Genomic DNA, 18,153 nt, shown 5'->3' with positions numbered 1-18,153 from the left:
AAGGCATTGTCTTAGCTCAGCTGGGGACGGAGCGAGGACTATGGAGACGAGTGACCAGGTCCGTCTCATTTCATTTCTTCTCCTTCAAACTAGTCTTCTCTCGCTCTAGAAAGTTCACGTTGCTACAGTACATTTGTATGACGAGATTGCCCTCTACTTTCTCAGCGAATTCCGAGCCTATCCTCGTCTTCTTCTCAGATTCTACCAACAGTCAAAGATCCTCTGCTGATCAACTTCTCCTTCTCCATATTTTCATGGAACACCTGCTGACTTGAGATTCCTATGGATTTGACCGAGGGCGTCGGAGAGAGCTCGTCACCGCCTCGAAGCTTCGTCAGCTTCAGCAACTACGACGTGTACAACCGCTTGTTGGAGAGCGGTAATGAAGACGCTTTGACTCAACCTGATTTTCGTGAGCAGTTGGACGCTCACTTCAATCGCTTGCCGGCTAGGTATTCCAATTCGATCGCTTTCCTTTCCTGTATTGGAATTAGTTTTTTATTTCTTTATTTGGCTTTAACGAATTTCGGCTGTTGATTTTATTTCTGAAACTAGTGCTTTATTTTTAATTTTTCCAGTATGAATCTTCGTGAAGCTTAGATTAGAGTCTCAATGATGATTCAACCGTGATTGATCTCCTTGAGTTGTGCAAGATAATAATATGCATGCCGAGCAGTTTTGGGAAAGTTTTTAATGTTTGAAAATGTCCATTTGCTTATTTGTTCTATTCTTGGTACCGTACGGCATACGGCTTTATTTCTGAAGCTTTAAGTTTTGAGATGGAAATGTTTTTTATACCTTATTTTCTTCCCTATATATCTGCTGACTATGTAACCAATGGAGTAGCTTACATTTTACAAATTCTTTGTGTGTACGAGTGGAAATTAGTTCCACAGCCAATTTTTCTGATTCTTGTTTGAATGGAAAAGTACTATTCTTCTTGGAAATACTTTTCGGGGAGGCACGAAGTTTTTACTTAGGTTTGTCAAGAAATACTGTCCAAGGCAAAGACAGGCAAACCTTTCCAGCCCCTATGTTATGTTGAAGCTTTGGTTAAAACATAAGGGGAAAGTATATTCACTAAGTTTCAAAGAAGTTCTCCACTGGAGAACTCTATAAGAGCCAAATGATAAATTCCTTTTTTTTTTCTTTTTCGTGTGAGGGAAGGGGGAGTGAACTTCGTTCATGTTTTATGTGCTTCCTAATTTATTCCCTGCACATTCTCCATTGGAACAAACGGAGCCAAAGGATATTGTTTTTATCTTTTTTATAAGGTTGATGAACCTATTTCTACGTTTTTTTTTGGCTACGCAGTTATGGGCTTGATGTTAACTTGGATAGAGTAGAAGATGTCTTGTTGCATCAAAAGCTTCTTGCATTGGCAAAAGACCCAGAGAAGCGGCCTGTTTATCATATCCGTTTCATTGAGGTATTGAATGAAATGACATTTAGCCAAAGAAAAAAGAGAAGATTTCATATAGCCAAAGCATGATTTAAGTTTACTTAGCATTAAAACTATACCTCGTTTTAGTCTGATATGATTTTGCTTACTAGCTGTTGTATTGGAAATATTATTGTTACTCTTGCTTCCATTGGGGTAAATTTGATGTTTCACCTGTTCCATATGAATTATTTTGAAAGAGAACATATTTCTTAATAGTGGGTTCAGCGAAAAAAATTGGAATGGTCATTTCCCTATACTGTTGACCAGGATCTGGATCTATTACAATGTATAGTAATATATGCATGTTGTTGCATGTATTGACTGTCACTTTCTGTAAAGAAGTTTTGAACTACACTTGGAAATAGGATTTCAAAGAATCTTGTAAGCATGAGAAACTTTGATGTTATTTCCAATGTCAAATTAGTTCTTTTTTTCTTCCGACCATTTTATCTATTACAAAGCTCCCCACACTTTTGTTAATTTCTATGGTTCTTTATGTATTTCTGGTCAGAATACTTCTACAAAAACAGATGATGACGATGATGATGATAATGATGGCCAACAAGTTACTAGTATCATTTCAACCTCAAGGCCATCATGTCCTGAAGCTAATGAAGGAGCTGCTCAGTCACATGACAGGTATTATACCTGTGTTGTACTCTGTCTGAAATGCTTTTCTTGCCATATTTATTGCTGTTAAGGGTTTCAGTGACTGCATTGGGTGATTGTGGGTTTCATTTCTTTATTTCTTATCTATTCCATTTCTGTAGAGCTAGGAATTGTGCAATTGACTCTAAGCTTGGGGACCTAAATTTGGATGTTAGAACGAATGCTACGGACATGGATGGAAGACATCTGACAGAGAGTTTTCCCCCAAGGTACTCAACAAAATATTGTTGGCATGTTTTTTGTTCAAGACTAAACACTTTTGTAATTCATCAAAGCAAGAATTTGTTTATCGTCAGATCAATGGTTTACCATTTGACACTTCAATTGTTGCAATATGTTGGTTTTGTGGTATTTATTTCTTTTGGTTTATTTATCTATTTTATATTTGTTGAGTTGCAATCACACTCTGGTATCTAACCAATAACAACTAAAATGAAAAGGGACAATGGAAACATATTAGATATGTAGAGCAACAACTGGTCATAAATGGTCCTGGTCCCGAATTCTTTTCAGAAACTTTTTGTAGTAAATCTTTATTTGAAAGGTTGGTTGGTTGGCGTGGATGCATCATTAATATAACAGAATGGGGAGTGGATGCATCATTTGTTTTTGTATAGAACATTGGAGTTGGTTGAGTTATGGAGTAGATTGTTATGTTCTGTGAAGGCAGTTCTGGTTTTGCTTCGTTTGACTTCTCATATTTTCAGTATAGGAGTTATTTAGAGTGAGCAACAGTAGAATGTTAAAGTATGTGAAGAAGAATTTTGCCTTATTATGGGCTTCAGTTTCAAAGTTTGGACTCAATTTCAGTAGCCTTCTTTTCAGAGATTGGAAGACTTAAGACTTTCTTTCATACTTCTTTGACACGTGGTAGTGTTTATGAATATTGTATTGTTAGCATAGGGTGGATTACCCGTCATCCTTTAATTATTTTGTACTGTTCCATTTCTGAGAGATTTTTATTTCTTATCAAACAAAAATTTGATAAAATGTTTATTGAGAACTAAAGAAATATATTTTGTTCGTGTTATTTTGAATTAATTATGTTAAGCAATAAGCATGTATAGTTTGTCTGTCTTGCTTTCGAAGAAACCATGCATGTCCATAGATGGTATACACAGGTAGAAGAATATCTGTCAATTATCTACATAAACACATATGCATGCATAGGTAAAAACATATATGTATGAAATATTAGGCTAAAGGTCTTCTTTTCCAACTTAGCAATGTATACCTATATTAAAGTTTTTTTTTTCAAGGTACAGAATCCGATAATGCTTTATCAAGTTCTTTGACACCAACTTTGTAATTTTGTTGCTCAGTGAACATAATCTCTTTTTATTATTTATTAAGACTGAGCTTTGGCTGTATATTGAAAGATTGCATTTGCAGTTATGGGCTTCTCTTTCTCCAGCCCTTAGTATTGGAATTTTATTAGATTGGGCAGCTGCTGCAGAATAGTTTTTAGAGTTGTCTTACAATGTCAGAGGTGTAATATGGACTTCTGTTTTGTGGGAATTAAATAAGTTCTCTCTTAGACCTCTTGTTCACTGAGTCTTGTAACGTGTTCTTGACTTGATAAAACTTCATTTCTCTTTAAAAAAATTGAAGTTATCATCTATGCAGAAATTATATTGACAATTGGGATGTATAATGCAGGCAAGATATACCACATGTTCCCATTCATGAAGTAATATTTTCAACCATTGACAAGCCTAAGCTTCTTAGCCAGGTATGACTGAGAAACTTAATTTATTTGTTTGTCATTTGGTAGCTTCATTACATGCAATACATTGTCTCCACTTAGCAGTCTCTTGGTATTCACTAATGTCAATGTAAGTGTGTTTAATACCTAATGCTTGTAACTTAAATCACTGTCTAATTTATTTACTTTTTTTAATGGACACCCCATCTAACTTGTCCTTTATAAAGCTATGTGAAAGAATTTCTGTTTATGTAGATGTATACAAGTTTTTACCTACTTTTCATATTTTTTTGGTAATCCTCATGCTTATGATCTTTTGAGTATACAGTTTCTATGGGGTTCTGTCTTGGAAAATTTTCAACGGATTTATTACTCCTTGGGAGAAAATATGATATTGTCATGTGAATGTCTTTTCCATAGTACCTCACAGCAGAGCCCTTGGATTTGTAGATAATTTGAAAACCCTTTGCATTGGAAATGTTCTTTATCATGATTAATTCGTGACATGATGTTTGAAAAACTGGCAACTGAATTTAAGGGTTGCAGTAGTTAATATTGTTATTATTATTTATAAAAAGAGGAGTAATACTTCTTTTTTGAGAGCATAATTCAGCACCTTTGATTCTACTCTATATATATTGTCTATGTTGTTAAAGCCAGAGAACTACAAAAGTGGAACCATACTAAGGACAACATCTTTCTAACAGATGTCATTTTCCTCTAGCTTTCTGCTTTGCTTTCTGATTTAGGACTTAACATCCGTGAAGCACATGTTTTTTCAACGACCGATGGCTACTCCTTAGATGTTTTTGTGGTGGATGGATGGCCTCTTGAGGTACTTTTTTGCTATATAATGTGTTTATCATCATTCGCTGTCTGGGTTGCATGTTAGTTCTTTTTATGTATTACTATTGAGAAATGTCCAATATGTTGGTTGGCCTTTGTTTTTTAAGGGGGGGGAGCCCCAGACTGTATGTCTTTACCCATTACACTTTTGTTCATTGTGTGTGGTTTTTGTTGTGATGCCATTATTATTTTCTATAATCTAAGCTGTTGCTGTGTTTTCTTCTTCTGTATGCATCCCAATATTTGTGTTGTAAGTATTGAGTTTTATCAAACAGGTTAAGTAAAAAAAAAAAACTGCAGTTTATCCAAGGAAAATGCTTTCGTAATATATTAAGGGGCATTGTGATTATATTTCTTTTATGACAGGGATCTGTGCTGAGTCCAAATGTTGCTGACTTTGCAATGTTGTGGTCAGGATACAGATGGTCTACATGAAGCTATGGAAAAGGCGGTTGCTAGAAGTGAGGTAAATTGTGTCACATTGTAATAGTAATAGAAGACCAATAGACAGTAATATGTAACTGTTGCTTGATAATTTAGGGGTCATGGTCAAGATCTTCACATTCTCATTCAGCTGTGGAGAAAGCATTAGCGGCACAAGAAAAACCTGGAAACTGGGAAATAGACAGAAGACTATTAAAGATAGGAGACAGAATTGCATCTGGGTCATGTGGAGATTTGTAAGATAGGTTTTATTGTTTTCACCTTTATTCTTTTATGGGCCTCTTCACTGCTGAACCCTCTATTTCTGTTCATCCTAAGGTACCGCGGAATTTATCTTGGTCAAGATGTTGCGGTTAAGATACTGAGGTCAGAGCATTTGAATGATGCTCTAGAGGATGAGTTTGCTCAAGAAGTGGAAATTCTGAGGTGAACCACTTTCTAGTTTTGATTGTTATTTTAATATTGGTTTCTGTTAGGGAATTCACATGAAATCACTCTTTACCTGATCTGTTGGGATCTCCTTTCCACTAGTAAATTTTTAAACATTTTCCCATTATTTCCTACAATTCTCCTGGTGAATTTAGCTTATGGTGGAAAGGATATAACAATTCCAAAATTTTCCGTCCTAATTCTGGTAAAAAGTTGGTAGTTCAAGTGCAATAGGGATAGGAAGGGATTTTGGAAGGTTATAGTTTTTTTGTTCTTCCCAATCGCCAAGGTCCTGGAAGTAGGTTTTTGCAGGGTTTGGCTGGCTTTTCAAGCTTAAAGAAATCATGTTTTTTGTGGTCTCTATTTTTTAGCCTATGTATCTAATTGTGACTCATGATATGATCCAACATGAAATTTGGCATGACATGTTCACAGCTGTCAATTCATATTGTTGGTAGAAGTTACTCTGGTTTAAGATAAACTTCCATGCATGCTTTCGTTTACTATGATTTATTTTCCTTTACATGAACTTGGGTGCTCACTGCTTAGTACAAATTAATTTTTAAGGCCGTGAGTTTGTTAATTGCAAAAGTAAATTACACGTTACGCAGAAGAGAAAGTCAATCACAATAAAAGACAAAAATTATCTAGCACTAATTCTAGTAGCCTAATCAAAGCCTTCAAATTTTATCAGTGTTTTGGTCATATTTTGCATGCTGCTCTATACTGTGGACAAGAACAATTCCTATATTGTCTAGGTGTCTTCCCCTTTATGCCCCCTTGTAAACAACTCCACATTCTAACCGACTATAGATTTTACAAATAAATTCCTTGCTTGAAGATAATATTTCTCTTACATCATGAATAATCTGAATATATTAAAATCCACATGCTTTTCACTGTGCATATCATTTGTTTCACCTTGATCTCTAATAAGTCATGCATCTACATGGATCTTCTGAGTAGAAGTTTCTTATGCTACAGTATATGAGGATCTAAACAATTCATTGGGGGCAGCACAGGAGCTTTCTCACTAATATCTGTGGGTCAAAACCATGTCAACCTCTTTGCGCTTTTACTCTTTTAATTTCAACTATATCTCATGGTCTATTGTAGCCACATAAAATATGGAGTTCTGAAATTGTTTTCCCGTAAAAGCAGAATTATTTCCTTTGCAGTCCTTTATTTTCAATTCTAAAAGCCCGTAAGTGTTGTTTTTTTTGTTGTTTCTAGTTTGTCAGTCTGTTATTCTATTTTAGGTTGTCCCGTTCTCCTGGTCCACAGTGAGTTTATTGGGCAACTGCTGTTGGATTAAATCCAACGGTAAACAGCAGTCTAAATAATAAACTCAGTTTATAGTTTTTAATTTCACGTGAAGTAATTTTTAAAGCAATTTTTCAAAAAGAAAACTGAAAGGACTTTAGCATCAGTACACCTCCCAAATTGGTAGAATTTTTTTTCTCCTTCAATTCTCTTATCCAAGTTGGTATCTTACTTCCCTCTTCTTCAAGCTTAACAATTATTCTCCGTTTTGAACCCTTCGAAAATTTGACATTTCTCTCATCTGTATTTTGGTGTCCTTATCAATTTTTGCATTTAAACTTTTCCATTCTTGATCTCACTTGGGAGAGAGGTATCTCCATTTGAATTCCCCCATCTGGTTTTGCACCATTGCTAGAAGAAAAGGAAATTTTCACACCAGATGCACATGTGCTGCTCTGTGAAAACTGGGCGAATAGTAAAGAACATTGTTTGAGAAACTTTGTTAAAGAAAACAATGGGCTTATAGGAGAGTCTGGAATTTGGAGGGGATGAATTGGAATTTAGAAAGAAACGCGTGATTGCGTGAGAAAAGTGCAAGTTTCCTTTTTCAAGATTGCTTTAAAGATTTTTTCCTGAAAAAAATAATATTTAAAAAAATTATAAATTGAGTTTATTGTTTAGACTGTTGTCCACCGTTGGATTTAATCCAACTGCAGTTGCCCAAGAAACTCCCTGGTCCCCATGGACCAGGAGAACGGGACTGTAAGTTGGCATGCTTATTGCTATGAAGTCATTTCAAAATAAAATGCCAAGATAGTGTATACTCATTCTTAAATGCTGATATATCTATATATTCGTTTTGTGATTGCAGACAGGTCCATCATAGGAATGTTGTGCGCTTTATCGGGGCATGTACGAAGTCTCCACATTTGTGCATAGTGACAGGTATGCAATTTTCTAATTGGTTTTCTCCAGCATTTACTATAAATTTAAGTTAGCTTCTTTCATGGTTTATTCATTCTGTATCAAAATCTTACACGTGGAGATTTTCTCACAAGCAGTGTAACTAAGATAAGCTAGGCATCAGGTGTACTTTCTTTATTGTTCATTTTTTAAGTGAAACCTAGTATATTCCATTAGTGAAACCTAATATTTGTATAATTTACATGATTATAGAGCGAGAAAGTTTCATGAGTATTTCCACTATATAAGCAAAGCTGACCATAAATTTCATTTTTAACTTTTCAGAAATCTTATTGGAACCGAGCTAAAATTTCTTCTTTAAGTATGCAGCATTCAAGGAGACTTTTCTTGTGTGTTCTGTACTCTACTTCCTCTAAGATGTTTGGATGCCTTTTGGAGCTCCCAAATAAGTGTAATTATAATATAGCCTTTGCATCTTGTTGTAACTTGTATGTTATGGAGCTTCATGGGGAATTAGGAATATAAGGATATTTGGGAGAGCAAGGGATGAGGAGGTGGATCATTCGTGGGATGGAGTTCGTTTTTGGGTTTTCCTTTGGCATTGGTATCTTCAGACTTTAGGGATGGTTCTTTTCAGGGTATCTTTTATGATTGGAATGCGGCTTATTTTTCGTTTTCATCTTGTTTGCTTTCATGCAATATTTTGATGTTTAGATCCGTAGACTAGTATAATTAGTCCAGTGGACAACTTGTCCCCTGTATTGTACTGTTCTTTTTCTATTAATGAAAGTAAGTTTCTATTAAAAAATAAATTAAATATAGTAATTTCATGGGGACTGATCTCTAACGTGAGAAGCTCTTTCATGATGTTCAGGCAACAAAAACCATGCATTTCACTTGTTTGTTTTATGTCCATAAATAATTTGTGTTAATGCTAAAAGATTATGCTGTGAATACAGCTTTGGTTGTTCATTTGTTTCATTTTTGTTTTTTGTATATTCATACAGTCAAAGCAGCCATTTCAGTGAGAATGTAAACAGGATCTGGAGGCCATTTCATTGAGGATAAACTAATAAGTTCTAAATCTAAGGAGGTTGGATCACCAAACTAACCTATGGCTGTGGCTGTGGCTGATTTTGGGTCTCCATCTTCTTTTTGAGAAAGTTAGTCCAGTTATCAGTGTTAATAGTAGTCATTCCTTACCAGATTAAGTTAAAATGCCACCATGAGCTGGGGTAGATTCCCGAGGGCAGTAGTCTATTTGGTTTAGGACATTTGTAGCTTCGTTTTCCATGGTTGTGTGAAGCAATTCCTTCCTTTAGTTGATCCAGTTATCATGTTGAACTTAGTCATTGATTTACCGATGAAGTTAAAATGGTTCTGTGGCTTGGGGAATGTTAGTTATATGAAAATCATCTACATTATGCCCAGGCGCTCTAAACTCATATTTCTTATGCATATATTATACATTTGTTTTTGGAGTTGTCTTGTGTTTCCAGACTACATGTTCTAAGTAGTTAACTGACTCTCTACTTCTAACTACTGGAAGTTGTTTCTTTCCATTTTCCTTCCTGTTGGTTTTTTTTTTTTCCCTTTCTTATGATAAAAATTATGAAAATTCATTTGTTACTGTTTTTATTTGCAGAGTATATGCCCGGTGGAAGTCTCTATGATTATTTGCACAAGAATCATAATGTCTTGAAGCTTTCAGAACTGTTAAAGTTTGCAATTGATGTCTGCAAAGGAATGGAGTATTTGCATCATAATAACATAATTCATAGGGATCTGAAGACAGCAAATCTGCTAATGGACACTAACAACGTAAGAACTAAAGGTTATTGTTTTGCTTGCTTTGCAGCTTCACTTATGAATAAATGCACAATGGTTAAGGTTTTGCTGATATGTAAATAGTTCAAATTTTCTAGGTTTTAGGCGAAATGACAGCATATTAACTTGTAAATCAGAAGTGTTTCGAAGAATTGGTTTTCCCATGTATGAATTCTTATCAATGTTATAATGCTCCGAGAAAGAGCAATTAATTTACTGAATCATGTAAGTCACAGCCCTTGGCTTTTCTTGAATTATAGGAGAGGTTGTTATCCCACCCAGGTACTAAAGTCACATTTCTCATACTCAAGGGCTTTGAATCAGTCATGTGGTCCTTTGAATTAGGAGGGTTTTACAAATGTAAAACTTCCTAGGCTTTTGGAGGGTAGCGTGTTTGTTAGTGTGCTGTATTACTTCATTATCCCTATCCGGTCCTGTCAATTTATGGTCTTCTGACTTCCATCTCCTCATCCTTAAAAGAAGAAAAAAGAAATCTAGGGCTTTGAATTACTAAGGGGCTAAGAAGTCATTGTATTTTCTCCTTTTTCATTTTTGCATTTCAGCTTTTAATGCTTAAGAAGAATAGTTTCTTTCTTTACTAATGTATCTTATCCATTTTGAAATTGAAATGGGAGGTTATTACCACACATTTTACATTTTCTTGAGATGGATCTCACATTTTATATGATTAACGACTCGTCCCATAAAATTTTTATATGATTAACGACTCGTCCCATAAAATTTATGGTCAAGTAGCTCTTTAGTAAAGAACTTTTGAGAATTTCGTGAATCTCTAACAGTTCCCTTCAACCTCATTCAAGATTAAGATTTGGTTCAATTTCTCCATATCCCGTGGGGAAAAATAATTTCACCTGTTTAATATATTATCTTAGAGAAGTAATTACAAGTCTCTTTTTTGGTCTGAAGTAAATACAAGTCTTATCTTGAGTATTGGTGGTAAACTAGTCTTCCAATATTAAAGTGTGGTATTCATGACTGCTATATTTCTTTAATTTGTTTGTGTGCTATGTTTATGCTTAATTAGCCGACAGGGAAACAATAAAGTTCAAGAGATTTATATGTAATTTTTTAATAATGGCTATAGCATTCTCAGGGGATGTATTGCAGCTCTAGTTGATATAACTTGTGGTTATGGACCGACTGGAGTAACCAAACCATTTCTTTATATGGGGTAATAGTTTGATTGGGTTGAGGATTTTGGAATAAACCCCTTTGCATGCATTGTGCTTTGAGGTGTGAAGTTTGATTGCGTGAAGGAGGAGTTTAAATGTTCTTCAATCAGGAGCTGGATTTGATGTCTTTAAATTTAAATTAATGGTTAAACTGATACATTCAAGATTTCATGAATAATGAAGTAATTAGATAATGAGCTTCAAGATGTCTAGTAGTGTAATTATACTTTCAACAAGTATCTTAATATTTTTAATAACTAAAACTAAAGTTCAATGTTAAACATCAACATGTTTTTGTTTATGATAATGGGTAAACTGTTTTCTGGTTAGATTTCTAAGTATAAGTGTTGGACTCTCTGCTCTCATATCTTGGCAATTTTATCATTCAGTTCAGGAAATGTTCTCGATCCTTTTACTGTTGAAACATCATTTTCTTATTTGCCTTTAGGTTGTAAAGGTGGCAGATTTTGGTGTTGCTCGGTTCCAAAATCAAGAGGGAGTGATGACAGCAGAGACTGGAACCTATAGATGGATGGCACCAGAGGTTTGATTGATTATTCTGGTTCATTTTTCCTTCATTTTTCCTTTTTTCAAGTTTTTAATCCGTAGGAGATCAGTGATTGTATGTAAATTCTTGAGAGTTTCTTCTTGAAAATTAATGTCAAATCTTAAATCGTTGGACTTGGTTTGAAAAAAAAATCCTTTCCCATCGTTTTTTTCATAGACTTTTATTTCTTAAATTGATCTGGTGATGTGATCTATGAATAATTAGTTCATCGTTAATAATTGCCAGCAACCAGCCATATCATAACCCCTTTGTTTGAGAAGCAGGTTATGGTTTATTGAATTTCCTTTTTCGTTGTTGAGATGTTGACATTCTGGTCTTACTTTACTGTTAGTGCGTCATTATCTTTAGATAATGCACGAAGTTCCACAACATTAATTACATTCTCATTTCAACGTCTCATTGCTTTCTTGCATTTTGCAAGGTTATCAATCATCAACCATATGATCAGAAAGCAGATGTGTTCAGTTTTGCGATTGTACTTTGGGAGCTAGTAACAGCCAAAGTATGCTCTAATGCTACAAAAAGCTCATATATATATATATATATATATATATATCGTGTGTCAGGATGTGGAAGTTATTTTTAAATTGCGTATGATCTTGCTATTGCAGGTTCCATATGATACCATGACTCCGTTGCAAGCTGCCTTGGGAGTTAGACAGGTTTACATTTATTTATGTATAGATATGTTTTCTTTGTGTGTGTGCATGCATGCACACACATAATTTGCGACAGCACGGTTGTTGAACTTTGGCATTGTCTCAGTGTCAAATATCTGATTATGAACTATATGAGGTTTTAATTGAATATGTTGTCTGTAGAAACACTTGACATGGTTATCGTTGCCTCTTCACTTTACCCCTAACCATCCTAAATGTTGATTTGTTATCCATAATGCATTTCACATTCTTTGCAAAGTGCTCATGAATGTTCAATTCGATTTCATTTCCTTCCCTCCTCTTTTGGAAATTAAGGGTCACAATTTAGGATGGTGACCTTATAGAGATATGCCCACATCTTACTTTCTGCTTAGGAAATCCTTTTAATCCTAACAGTTCATGCAACTTAATTCTAAATCTCGCTCTCTAGTATTTGTCCTGTGGACAGCCATGTCTGCATATTGCAGATTTTGGCAATTCTACATGATACGAAAGTTTTGAATTGATTATGTGTCTACTATCATGATTTCTAAACCCTAGGGTTTGAATTTCCTCTTATTCAAACTAAAGAAATGTAAGAAAAGGATCAGAACCAGTGAATATCAAATTTCTGTAGTATCAGATGCAACTTTTGTGCTTATTTAAAATAGGCACAAGTATCTCTTGAAAAGAAAAAAAAAGAAGTCATAAGTAATGCCCTTGATAGTCAGTTAAACAATAAATACCAACTGGTTTGAGCTTTTGGCTCAACGTAATAGTTTTTATGAATTGGTGCCTAAAAGTTATGCTTCACATTCCATTTCCCAGGGACTGAGACCGGATCTTCCCAGTACTGGACACCCAAAGCTGTTGGAATTAATGCAGAGATGTTGGGATGCAGATCCTTCCAATCGGCCTTCCTTCTCTGATATAATAGCACAACTTGAATGTCTCCTCCAAGAAGTTCAGGTAGGACAATCCCTCTGCTCGCTTTTTTCAGGTCTCATTGCCCCTCGTTCTCTTGGCCCCACAGTGAACTAACATATATGAAATCTCAGGAAATTTCGGAAGCTACCAATGGCGCTTGAGACGCCGGGTTTTAAGATGTGTGCATCTCAGGAAATTTCTGAAATTATCGAAACTTCTCTTTTTGCAACATTCCGACCGGCTCTTTTTTAGGCGTATGGGATTTGGATGAGGCTTTGTTTTCTCGGTTTGTTTTTCACATAAATATAGAGGCTATATTATTGTACAATCGAGGGAAAGAGAAAATCACAGAGACTGCGAAACACAATGTCGATAGTGCATGAAGGTCTGTATTGCCTGTTGTAAAACTCGTCTGTAAGCAAACACCCAGTTGAACGTCGATGTAAAGTATTCTCTTTTTTGAGTAATGGGGATGTATAAACTTTAGTAGATATGTGCATCTAAGTAAGTAGAAAGGCGGAGAAAAATACGAGTTTGAAGAGGAGTGGATTGTATTGCAGTGCAGCTGTTTCAACTAGTGCACAATCTATTCTCGTGTATATTCCAGTTACAGTTTTCAGTTTGGTCAATTTCAATTTGCCTTTATTTGCTTCTTCCCTAGCCTAGATTTCTCATCATCTTCCTTGCTTGCGAGTTGTAACTGATTTATGTTCTCTTATTTCTAAAAATATGCAAGTTAGCTGATTGGTTAATGAATTTGATATTTGTATTTTAGGAATTTGACAGTTGGTGTTCGTAACATTTTGGCCTTTCACTCCTTTTCTTATTTCCTCCTACTTTCTTTTGGTTCAGAAATTAACAAGAAGGTGCTTCGTTTAATGAAGGAAATCAAACAAATCTTTTTGTTTAAGGAATGCAAGGGAAAATAAGCATAGGTTGAATGCTACTACTTAAAATCGAAAGTTTTTAGCTTTTAGCTTTTATAGTTAAAGACAGTCTTACCCTTTGACGGTTAACTTAATTTGACTTGGTGTGCAAGTGCATGTAATAAACGAACCGTGTGAAGTTTGTGAGCAATAATGTTAAAGATACCAAGTTTATATTATGCATGCAGCTTACCTTGAATAAGAAACCTACTACCAAGTACGTTAAACTTAGTAAGGGGTTTAGAGCTCAAGTGATTAAGAGTATTTGGCTGTGCACCAAAGATCCTACGTTGGAATTCCCGCAACCCGCCACCGCTTGTATAAAGAAAACAGTTTTAAACTTTACATTAACTTTAATAATGTAATAATTTTTACTCTCATTTTCTCATTTTACACTTTTGTTTTGTCTTTTGATGCTTCTTTAATTTATTCACAATTTCCTTTTTAATATACAAGCGATATTGGGGAGGAGGGATTCAAATCAAACCTAAGACGTAAGTGCAGAGATAAATGCTCTTAACCACTTAAGTTACAAGCCCATTGCAAAATCCTTCCCTCCTAATATTATGGGATATGATCAATCTAAACATGCCTGCAATCAAGTTGCTGATTAAAGGTTATAATGACCTATTCAATCCAAGTTGGGGCAATGGGAACTTGAATGAAAGCCCGCTCAAGTTGGTTATAACAAATATCCTAAGTCATCATGCATCTCGTCTCATACTCCAAAATTCCAAATTGAGTAGTTGTACAATTTTTTCTCACACTCCAATCCAAACTTTTGACTGAGAACCAGGCGTCATTGAGTTTGTTTATCTTCTTTATATTAGAGGTAAACGCTTTTAGTCGGCTTAAGATTCCATTCAATCATAAACCTTTGACTTTGTAGAGGAGTTAATAAACACCCAGTTGTAAGTTGGGAAACAAATATTTTCTTCATCTTCCCGATGAGTAACAAACATGTACGTTTGGAAATGGATTAGTTGGCTTTGTTTACTTCACCCTCCTACCTAGATTTCCGATTTCATGGTGTTTTTTCCCATGTTGTCCGGTAATCACCTACTTTGTAGTTTGTACCATGTACTTTATTGGTTATCAAATTCGTCGTCCAACATGTTCTGTTTGTCAAAACCATTGACTTACAATTAACCTTGAAAATTTTAACATTTAAAAAAAAAAAAAAAAAAAAAGGAATTTGGCCTTCCATTTCCAATTTCCATGTGAGTCTTGGAGTGATCGTCGGACACGCAAGAACATTTCCATGGTTGGCTCAGCTGCCGACAAATCCATTTACAGCTAAACCCAACTCAAAAAATAATGGGTGAAAACGAAGTACGACAAATTAAAATGATGAACAAAAGTAAAGTACATGTACAACGTTTACTTTTGTTTGTTTACTCTGTGGTTGCTTGCATGATATATTATAGTAATAAATTATCCTGTGACTTGTCCCTTCTTTAGGGTAAATTTTGATTCTCACGCCGCCTTAAAAGTAAAATTGTTTTCATTTTTTACTATTAATTTGTCCAATAGAAAACTAAAGTAGTCGATGTGAAAGTCTTTCATTCCTACCTTTCTAACACAATGCCCTAAACTAGTTTTATTTAGACGTGTGTAGACTTTAGGACCTAAATAAAGATTATCTTTAGATTGTGACTTGAGTGAATTTTTTTATTCATTTAGAGAAAGTGATAATATTTTATTGATAAAATAAGAGAAGTAACTAGTTAGTGCAAAAATTCTGCCATGTCGTTAGAGATTAAGCGAATTTCTCTACGTATACTAAGTCAGTCGTTGGTCTAAACTAAATACTTTACGACTAAATAAGTTAGATATGTGCGCTTTTATCACAATTTATTTATTTCTAAAGGTGAAAGTGAAGTGTGAATTTTCAAGAAGAGATTGATCTTGACCTGAATTGTATCGTTACCAATAGTCAATCCAGCCCCACTTCAATTATTTCATATCAACGATCAGTAATTGTCAAGAACAAAAAATACAGTATTTTCACATGTTTCCCGCAAAATCTACTACCATCAGCTTTGAGATTGCAAAAAAATATATGTAGTTGATTGAATCTGGCTGGAATGTTGGTAATGATACAATTTTGCTCCGATTATAAAAAATAAAAAAATAAAAATTTATTCTTCATTTAAATTTCTAAGCAAACTCAATAGTATTGTTACCAACATTCCAGCCATATTCAGTTCAACTTTCATATATTTGTTCAAAGAATGTTGTTAAATGAACTCTAAAATTAACTATTTGCATGAAATTGTTATTGAAGACAAAATGATGCGTAAATAAGCTACTAGTCACCCCACTGGTGTTGATCCAAACATATCGATCCTCTTCACGGTTAACTTTTGTTTTGCTTCATCTAGTGTACTCAATTAATTTTAAAGTTCATTTAGCAGCATTTTTGTACAAATTATACTTGTTTGGAGAAATTAAAAAATAAATCTCATAAATCTTGACACATTATAGTACCCATGGTCTCTTATTACAAATGGATGCACATGTGTTCAAGAGAGACGACATTAATTACACACAACAACCTTGATGTAGAAGATCTAATCAAGATCAGAAGCTACCTAATCCACATGCACATTAATTAAGATTACATTTATTAGATTATCATATAAGGAAATGGTTTAAGTTAATTAATTACAACTTGATGCTGAAAACGACAGTTACAATGGAAACTCCAATTCCTTTCGTAAAGGGAAATTGGTCAGATGAGATGTTGTGACTGGCAAATTTTAACTTCTAGTCTCTGTAGGAACTTGACCATGCATATGCATGTACATCATGTATTGTTGGCATGAGTTGGATGTGTTTGTTTTTTTTTTTTTTTTTGTTGCTTTGTAATTGACTTTTTTTAGTGTAATTATTAGGTTTTCGTTTTTTTTCTTGTAGCATACCGCGTAAGTCATGTAATGTAATCTTAAATATTTGTCTTCATAAGCCAACGGGGTCTAACCTAGTGAAAAAGTACATTAACTTACAAACCAATAGTCTCAAATTTAAAAAAGAATAGACATATATTGGACATAATAACGACCTGCATGCACGCTTGATTGTGAATATGAAAAACTTTCAACTAGTATGATTATGTTACGTAAACGTAATTTACACATATGTTCTGCAAAGAATCAAGTATCAATCAATACATCTACAGTTTGGTGTTTATGTATATATTCAAACTAGTGTATCCAATAAAAGGACTAAAATTCAAACACAATTTGACACTGCGGCAGATTTAATTGAAAACATATCATATCTAATGATGAAAAAATCTAACTACTCAAAAAAGAATGGCCATCATATTTGACAATATAAAAGCTTAATTAATCGTCTACATTAATTCCCACAAATTATAATTTATTTGTTAAAGGAAAAGGCAGAAGAATCAACTTTAGGTATATATATGGACCACTACAAATGATCGACGGTCTTCTTTTTCCCTTTAAAAGTTTTTAACACCAGATAATGAGATGATATTTGCTGCTATAGTTTCTTGTTAGGTGAAGAGAAAAGGGACTATTCCATCTTTTTGCTTCTCTCTCTCCATCGATTTATCTTGATTCTTCGAGACCCCATTTCCCAATACGCATTTTTTTATGTCCTTTTTCCAGAAGCTTGCTTGCTGCAAGCTGGGAAGAATAGGTCACATGTCTCTGTTCTTCTTATACATTTTTACTGCAAGTGGTGGGATTGTGTGGGAAAAAAGACAATCTCCAATTTACATTGGAATCTTTAAAATGCAATGTAAAAAGAACATCTGACAACGGACGAGACAATAACCACAAGAATCCAATGCAACGAAAACGAGTTCTCTATGTAAAATTCAAAATCAATATATTAGCAAACATTTGATATTTTTATATAGAGAGTATTTTTCTTACCGGTTTAGCTTAAGTTGTACTATCATTCTCTTTCTTAATAATTGACACATGTTCATGGACATAACCATAATTTTACAAATACAAAACAAAAAGTCAACAAAACTGCGACATTTTGATAAGCCATAAATGCATTGGATAACAGCCTAAATTAATATGTCAATTCATTACTTACCAAAACAAAATGGAAATATTGCATTCGTGACTTAGTGATCAGTAGAAATTTATTGCACCAAATTTTTTGGAATGAGGCCGAAAACCTTTCAATATAGTTACGGACTCTGACTCTGAGAATCTGACATATACAGAACTTGCCCATTTCCACAGACAAGGGAAGATGGATAATAGTAACGTACAACTCACGTGTAGGGCTTGTAAAGTTAAAAATTATGTCTCTTCCAGCATAAACAAGAACAACGTAAAAAAAAAACTAACCACTTTCGAT

The 18,153-nt window shown here is 34.4% G+C and overlaps 1 protein-coding gene across 3 annotated transcripts; it reads left to right on the top strand.

The window, feature by feature from the left end:
- The first annotated feature begins 12 nt into the window (after positions 1-12).
- LOC117636567 (serine/threonine-protein kinase STY46-like) lies at positions 13-13,537 on the top strand. Of its 3 annotated transcripts, XM_034371122.1 has the most exons (16): positions 14-452; positions 1,315-1,429; positions 1,956-2,083; positions 2,215-2,322; positions 3,773-3,845; positions 4,543-4,653; positions 5,080-5,130; positions 5,205-5,344; positions 5,427-5,534; positions 7,672-7,745; positions 9,370-9,545; positions 11,193-11,288; positions 11,734-11,814; positions 11,924-11,974; positions 12,779-12,919; positions 13,009-13,537. In XM_034371122.1, the coding sequence occupies exons 1-16, from the start codon at positions 283-285 to the stop codon at positions 13,036-13,038; spliced, it is 1,653 nt and encodes a 550-aa protein (XP_034227013.1). In that variant the 5' UTR covers positions 14-282; the 3' UTR covers positions 13,039-13,537. The 3 variants fall into 3 exon arrangements, with proteins under 3 accessions (XP_034227014.1, XP_034227015.1, XP_034227013.1); XM_034371123.1 differs by lacking the exons at positions 11,734-11,814; positions 11,924-11,974 and having other exon boundaries at positions 13-452; XM_034371124.1 differs by lacking the exons at positions 11,193-11,288; positions 11,734-11,814; positions 11,924-11,974 and having other exon boundaries at positions 13-452.
- The last annotated feature ends 4,616 nt before the right edge of the window (positions 13,538-18,153 follow it).

The sequence above is a fragment of the Prunus dulcis genome, chromosome 8, assembly GCF_902201215.1.
Source record: "Prunus dulcis chromosome 8, ALMONDv2, whole genome shotgun sequence".
Lineage (NCBI taxonomy): Eukaryota > Viridiplantae > Streptophyta > Magnoliopsida > Rosales > Rosaceae > Prunus > Prunus dulcis.
The sequence above is the reverse complement of the archived record's forward strand: the minus strand, read 5'-3'. Positions and strand labels throughout refer to the sequence as shown.